The sequence below is a fragment of the Sinocyclocheilus anshuiensis genome, unplaced genomic scaffold (genome assembly GCF_001515605.1).
Source record: "Sinocyclocheilus anshuiensis isolate Anshui unplaced genomic scaffold, SAMN03320099.WGS_v1.1 scaffold318, whole genome shotgun sequence".
Classification (NCBI taxonomy): Eukaryota; Metazoa; Chordata; class Actinopteri; order Cypriniformes; family Cyprinidae; genus Sinocyclocheilus; species Sinocyclocheilus anshuiensis.
In genome coordinates, this window is record NW_015547653.1 from 175,046 (window position 1) to 183,284 (window position 8,239).

The 8,239-nt window shown below is 40.2% G+C and overlaps 1 protein-coding gene across 1 annotated transcript; it reads right to left on the reverse strand.

The window, feature by feature from the left end:
* Positions 1-2,503: 2,503 nt before the first annotated feature.
* LOC107702047 (leukocyte elastase inhibitor B-like) lies at positions 2,504-7,586 on the reverse strand. The gene is made up of 3 exons (XM_016504228.1): positions 7,450-7,586; positions 4,092-4,714; positions 2,504-2,573 (listed from the first exon to the last, which is right to left on the reverse strand). Exons 2-3 carry the CDS (start codon positions 4,705-4,707, stop codon positions 2,524-2,526), a joined length of 666 nt encoding a protein of 221 aa, XP_016359714.1. The 5' UTR covers positions 4,708-4,714; positions 7,450-7,586; the 3' UTR covers positions 2,504-2,523.
* Positions 7,587-8,239: the final 653 nt, after the last annotated feature.

Below are 8,239 nucleotides of genomic sequence, written 5' to 3' on the forward strand. Positions count from 1 at the left end.
CGCACTCGAATCGCACTCGATCGCACTTCTGTATTTATAGCTGAATTTTATCCAGGCCTCAGTTTTGCTGTGCCTTAAAAAGGAATGTGCCACCCAAGATGAAATTTCCATAATCACCTTTAAACACTCCTGGTCCCAAAACCACTGCTTTCAGCATTAAACATCCTCCTCCTGACAAACCTCTCTGTTCGGCCCCATGCCAAGCTTTACATGCGCCTCATGGTATGCTAGCAGTTTCCTTTAAGCTTGTGAACACAAGCCAAGAGCCAGAGCAGTTGGATTTCAATAATTATACAGGAGGATGAAATTTGATCAGCCTAAAGTTCAAAATACATGGCATGGTATCTGTCGGTTATTATGGGGTGGCAAAGCTCTTGGAACTGAGAGCATTAAAAGGGGAATTCTGCCATGCGAGTTTCTGAAATGCCACACAAGGATTCTTGTCACTGAGGTCTTGGCTGGCAATCAAAAGAAAAAAAACATCCTGGGAGGTTCTGTGACTGAAAGAGAGAAACAGAATGACCCAACAAGCATTCGCAAGAGAGAGACACTCATACCTTCTTCATTAATTACAGAGCGTAAAGACAATGCAGCTATTGTGTGGTTTTGCATCTTGAAGGCTCTCTCATGCCCATTTTCAGTCATAACCAAGCCACAAACAATAAAGCTAAAACGCTCTAAATTAAAGCGCTTTCATCTTCTCTCGCCGGATCCTTTGGTGCTTCGGGGGTAAAGTGTGTGTGTGCTTGTTTTTTGGGGTTTGCTGTACAGAGCACAAAGGCTGAGGTAATGAGCTGCCACCACGACACACCAGGAATCGGCCTACAGTACTCTCTCTCTCTCTTTCTCCTTTTAAAGCCTTTGACCAAACCCCCAAAATTCTCCTATCTTTCACCTCTGTCCTCTGGCATGAGGACTGCAGATGTGGCCAGAGAAATTAACTGCAATGTCTATTATTTAAAGTAAATGAACTCCAGAAGGCGCACATTTTGACAATTTTTCCTATAAAACATTGACATGACTGAACGGATTTCAGGAGAGCAGAGAAACCCGCTCTCAGATTAACACCAAGAGTAAAAGTCCACAAACGACCCATCAGAGAGGTGATGAAAAAGCTTTGGACAAAGTTAATATTACACTGACGACTAAATGAATTACTATAGAACCCTGAAGCGGTGCAACAACTGACTGCCTTTAAATTATAAATCCAAACTATGAATTCAATTTTCATAATCTCATTCACAGGGCCCAATCTACTGTTTGATCTAATTTGTATATTTCATTGACTGAATTAATGAACTTCCACCGACTCCTGTTTCTTGCTTGCGAACGGGAAAAAAATATGTAATTAAGTCAAAACATAAAACAAAAGAAATTAATTAGATTGCTTATCAACCTAAAATCAATCCAAACTTTATTTCCTGTTGCGTTTGGTAGTAGAGAAAGCTCTCCTCCTACCGCTCCGTTCCCATCGCTCTGTGTTTAAAATAGGATCAAAGCACCTGCCAGTATTACGCAGACAAAGAAATCGATGAGTAGAACAAGACTCCAGCATGTGGGTGAGACAATGCACAAAAAGAGAGAGAGACAGAACTCCAGTGAAGTAGAACAGCATATAGCACCGGCATGTTAAAAACTCATTTTCAGTGACAAGAAACTTAAGTATTGTTGAACTGTCTCTGATTTGACTAAACACGGTACTGCATGTACTGCACCGCTTTTGTGCAAAAACAATATTATTATTACAGCTCAATAATAATAAGACAAGAAAACTACCCTCTCTTGAGCATGTCAAAATTTTTCCTTTCAGTTTAAAATGTCTGTACATGGGTTCAGGGTTAAAAATACTTAATCAGAGCTTTGGCCTAATAGTTACCATGCAAGCTCTTACACATTGAACCATGGTGCCCACATGATTGACTGGCAAAAATTCCTGTAACTCAAATGATAGAGAACGTGCTAGCAACCAAGGTCATAGGTTCAATTCCCATGAGGAATGCTTGAACTGATAAAAGTGCATACTTTAAATGCACTATAAGTTGCTTTGGATAAAGGTGTTTGTAAAATGTATACATGTAAATATAAGGACCAAAAAAGACAAGTTCAGTGCATATTATGCAAATTTTCTGCACACGGATTTAAATCACCATATTTATTTCAGAAATTACAAGATAATGCCATTCACGGAATTGCAAAGTGATTGTCATGTAACAATATATTTTTTTTAAATAGCAGGCCAGGCAGTATGCAGTATATACTGCACTGTATTCAGTTAGCAGAAGAGTATTGTATGAAGAATATAGTCATTCACTGGAGGGCAGGAGATGCAGATGATCATTACTAAATTATTTAAGATGACACACCACCTCTCCTGGGAAGATACATATAGGCTCTTCCTGATATACTCCAGATGGTCTGTCATCAACCTTGCAGGCTGGTTGTGAAGGAGAATGCATGAACTACTGATTTCCTATTAATAAAAGAATCGTTTTTTTCAACTGATGCTTTTATTAAATACTTTGTTCAGACTGATTTACAGAGAGTTTGTAAATCACTTGACTGCAGTTTGGAAACTGTAATGAAAAAATGTATTGAAATAATGAATAATTTATTCCAACCAATTTGTTTACTAAACATGAGTTTGCTAAAATAAATCAGACTTCCCAGCATGAACACAAACAGGAGTGTATACCGTACACAAATACATACAAACACATAAGTAAACACATGCACTTCACAGGTGCATTTGCTACACCAACATAAATCACTATAATCAAACACACACACACACACACACACACACACACACACACACACACACACACACACACACACACACACACATATGTTTTGCAAACCCCCTAAAGTGTGATTCCTTATCCTCCAAGCAAATTTTCACCTTCAGGATCAGTCGTGCAACTGCTTATAGTCCATTTATCAAGCAGCAGCACAATCTGTACTAGCTAATTCTCCAGCACGCAAGACAGCGGAAGCACAGCGGTGCTATGACCACTCTGTCTGATCCTGTTTGGCTCAAATATCACTTCTTGCCTTTTTTTAGATACAGTATGAGCTGATATCTGTGAGTATAAAACTGTTTTAACTCACTGATAACCTTGGAATTGTTAGTGAACTGGAACTGAAGAAAAAAATCTAAATGTAAAAAGTATTTTTTGAGCTTTTAAAACGGTTAATGCTTACCTTAAATTATTTGAGCAGCATTAGATAAATTAGGTGTTAATCAAAAAATAAATAAGTATAACATATAGGGGTGGGGATTTTGATTAATCCCATTGACTCTTTTGAATCAGTTCACCAAAAAGATTTGTTAATCGAATCTTTTTGCAGGTTAAATCATTATGCGAGCGAGTCATTTGAGTAAAGATCCAGTGTGTGTGTCTAAAAGCAAAGTGGAACGCAGCCATACAAGCAGTCTCTTGTTTCATTCCTGAATGAAACAATCAGTTGAATCAATGATTCAAATCCCACTTGAATTCATGATTTAAATCCCAGTGCTGTTAGAATTTACATCAGTGCTCTTGGAACGTCGATCTGCCAATCTGATTACGGAACTGGATTTAACCACTAATATAATCTATACAATTCGCATATCTACAAAACTGTCATGTCTACAGTTCATTCAAAAACACTGATTAGCTCACAAACAAAACATCACTAAGAACTCAAATTATAGAAAATAATAGCATTCACATCCCACAGGCCATTCAAGTAAAGCGAAGGATGAAGCCATGAATTTTGCAATGCAGTCTGGCTACTGTCCAAACACATAATGGACCATAAAGCTTCAAGATTAGACACAACTATCCTGATCCCCTAAGTACAGTAGACAAGCCACACCTTCATTTTAACTGTGTCTAATGCCTGTTCCTAAAGCATGTTATTCACAGAAGCTTTTTAGTCTGTCTTTGTGATGTGCCATGTCCTATTATATGTTATTTGCACTCAGTGATTAAAATAACTTTCCTTAACCTCATTATGTAAATCAACACAATATCATATTAGAATATAATTGTGTGCTAGCATTATATTAAGCCAGTTAAACTAGTTTCCAACTTATTCTTTCTTCTCACCTTTAAAGTGCAGTGCATTGGCCAGGATCATAGCTCCAGGTTTGGTCTCCAGTGCCTGTTCCAGATCTGCTGTCTCTTCTCCATCCATCCCACTTTTAGCCCAAGACTGGAGCTTCTCCATGTCAGTCTGTTTCTGTGCATCCTCCAGGGCCACATGCTGCAACCCAAAGTGGGTCTGGAGCTTCTCCAGAAAGCTCTTCTTCAGTTTAGGGGCTTGTTTGGAAAACAGTGCAGAGGAAATGTGCCATGTATAGCTGGTTCCATTAGCTTCACGCACACATTTCAGTGCCTTGGTCAAAACTTCTCCAACAGCCTTATCATTTTTGGTGATCCCCAGGAGATCATGAAACTGGCCTGCTGTGGGTCCTTTAGCTCCATGCTCTAGAGCCAGCAGGGAGTTGGCCAACAGAAGCGGGGAGATGAAGGTGTTGGTCTGGGAACCATCGATGCGGAGTGACCTATACAGCTGCAGCCCCAGGCTCCAGGTGGGGTGATGTAAGCTGGAGATATCTGTCTGAGGCGAGCTTTGAACTTTCGGTTCCTGTGGAGCAGACCAGACGCTCTGTAGAGCCAACACTTGTAGAAACATGAGAGGAACAGGAAAGGTGGGCACCATTGCAGGACTGGAGAGAAGAAGAAAAAAAAGAGAAATATTGAAATATCATTCCACAAATGCTAAGTATATTACATTGCTAGAGTCAACATGAAAGTTAAACTGATCTCATTTATTGTATACAACATATTCCTATTTATAATGTGGATAATTAATTGGTGCACTAAATTCAAAAGAATAAAATGTTTATCTTCTTGCTCCACCTCTGAAATAACTTTCTTTTTGACTGTCAATCACTTTTATTTTTTTCAAATACTTAAAGGTGCTGTATTTAATACTGACAGCTAGCGGTTGAAATTAGTTCTGCAGTCCAAATTCAAAATATTCCAAGTGGGGGTAACTGCAGGCTGGAGCCGTGGGCGTGGTGAAAGATTAGGATGTGCCGAGAGGTAGGGGGCGTGGATAAAGGTCTTTCTAATATGTTAGGTTTAGGGGTTAGTTTCTGTTTTAGCATTCAGCTTTCGGCAGCCACCTTTTGCCACGCCCATTACTCTGACCTGCAGCTACCCCTGTCTCAAATATTTGAGAGTGTTGTTTCTCCCAACCCCTCCTGCTCAGACTCGAAGCTCACGCAGGTTGCCAGACCGAGGACATGCAACAGGAACAAGCGCAATTGATAACAGATGGCGCCGAGCCTGGCACTGCAAGTTGGTGAGCCAAGGCTTTTTAGGTCAGGTAGAATCTGTGATCTCTGACCCAGTCAGACGCTGAGTTTTCCGCCAAATGGGAACCTAAGGTGTTGAAATAGTACTGGGTAATTTGGCAGTGGCCGGAATCACAGACCAAAACAAAAACAGACATTCTGACACGGAACACACATTTCAGTGTAGAATATATGGCTGCAGCATTGCTTTTCGGAGAAATAAATATGTGAACTAGGGCTGCACGGTTAATCGCATGCGATATTTAACGCGCATCTTGTCAGAAAGCCGGTTCTGTAATCAGCGGTAAATCTCCATCACCTGCGGGCTTTCACATTGAGCAGCATTAACTACACAGAGCCCTGATGAGCTGCGCAAAAAATCGCGCGAATATGAACGTGGTTTAGCGCAACTCGTCAGTGAACAACAGCTCTGTGTAGTTAATGCTGCTCAATGTGAAAGCACGCAGGCGATGGAGATTTACCGCTGATTATAGAACCGGCTTTCTGACAAGATGCGCGTTAAATATCGCATGCGATTAATCGTGCAGCCCTAGATAGAACACAGAATGATAGATAGAACATAGAACGATAGATAGAATGATAGATAGATAGATAGATAGATAGATAGATAGATTATATAATTCCTCACTCTAGACATTTTTAAGGAGGTGGTCATCTATGGATTGTTGAAAATGACTCAAAGTGACCAATCCTGTTCATACCTGGTAGACGGCTCGGACCAGGATGTCAGGAGCTCTGATATGTGTGTGCCTCAATCTTCTGAGGGCGGCCGAGGTCACATCCCACAATGCACTGTGCCTCACACACATACTCTCTCCCAGACTCAGAAGCATCGCCTCCATGACTGACAAGCACACAATAGTACTGGGTAAATTGGCAGTGGCCGGAATCACAGACCAAAACAAAAACAGACAATCTGACACGGAACACACATTTCAGTGTAGAATATATGGCTGCAGCATTGCTTTTCGGAGAAATAAATATGTGAACTAGGGCTGCACGGTTAATCGCATGCGATATTTAACGCGCATCTTGTCAGAAAGCCGGTTCTGTAATCAGCGCTGTGTAGTAAATGCTGCTCCATCTGAAAGCACGTGATGATTTACTGCTGATTACAGAACTGGCTTTACTAACAAAATGCCGTTAAATATCGCATGCGATTAATCGTGCAGCCCTAATGTGAACTTAGCATGTTTCCTATATATCTACAAACATATTATGGTATTTTTATGCTTTAGTACAGTCAAAAAATTACATACAGCACCTATAATTCTGGTATGTAACATCCACTTTTCACAATTCTAGTACATTTTCAATGGATAAAAACCAGTCCCATCCTAGTACACACCTTGTACACTGCATCTATCTTTACAAATACTAATTGATGTTTAAGTACTGAACCCTGAGGATGGACTATTGTCCTGTGAGGCCTCAGGACAGCAGCCTCTTGTAGAGTCTCCAAAATAGTTTTATTTTAATTTATTGCATTTAATTATATTATTGGCATACATTCAAACACTGTTTACCTATCTATACCAATTTTACAGTAGCAGTGCCTTGCTTCTGGATGCTTCAGGAATCTCAGCGCAAGGCCCCAGGATCCAAGCCACAATCCATCTCATAGAACAACAATAATTTTAAGGAAAAAATTCAATAATTCTCAGCTGCCTTTAAAAATGACGGTGGTAACCAGAGTTTACTCCAAAATACCATAGTAACTAAAACTTTGATATCCCTGTCATAAAAGAAATCATACAATGATAGATAACATTGAATGAGATTTCATTTAAATTGTACAGTAGTAACAACTGTAGTAGGCGGAAAGTATGGTTACCATGGTCATTTTTTTTGTATATAAGGCTCCCTCTTCAGACACTTTTACCCCGACGTCAAATTCATTTTCTATAACGTTACTGTTGCGGTGCTGACAGGACATTAAATAGTGACCAGGCGTCTTCACGGCTTATACATCACAAAAATAAACGTTACAATCCTCTTAAATCTAAACCATAGACCGAACAGCGTCCTCCGGAAATTTCGCTTTATATCCGAGAGATCACAGAAAGACGGAATAAACAAACCCCTTCAATAACAGCAGACGTTGGAGGATATTATACAGGCGGAACAGTAGATGTTGATTTGTGCGCTTGCTGAGCGAGCGCAGCTGTTCCGTCTGCTCGGAGAACTGAGGGGCGAAAAACACAGTGAAAAAGTTCCTTGTTTGCTTGTACCGTTAATTAATTAAAGCTTCCTTCTTTCCTCCGGCTTCTTCTGTGGGCTTTGAGCTGAAAGGAACTGACAGAGCAGGTTCAGACGTGGCGGAGGAGGGTCTTTTCACAGTTTGCTCACTTTTCCTCCAGCCGAATGTATTCTCTCTGGGCTCAATCCGGGTATTTTTCCTCTTTCCAGAAATCTCGCACATTCCATTAACCTCCTTACGATGCCTAAACAGAGGAGTTGATTTTTTTTTCCTCTATCAGTGTTATAAAATGTAAAAAAAAAGTGTCAAAACGCATCGATTTTTACTGTTTTGACCTGAAAAATCACTGTACGGCTGTTGACATTTAAGCTCTCTTTTAGTTTTTCACGCAACTGGTTACTTCCCTTCCCTTATCTGTACCTCTAGGAAAGTCCGCAGTTGCAATAGCGAGCGAAAGGGGGCGCCCGCGATCTACACCGCCACGGCCCAACCAGTGTTGCCAATTTAGCAATTTTGTTGCTAAATTTAGCAACTTTTCAGACTACCCTAGCAACTTTTTCTTCCAAAAGCACCTAGCAACAAATTTAGCAATTTGAAAAATTGATTTGGCAACCTTTAGCAACTTTTAATATGTGACTCAGACAATAAAAAGGCACACATTTTCCATCCAA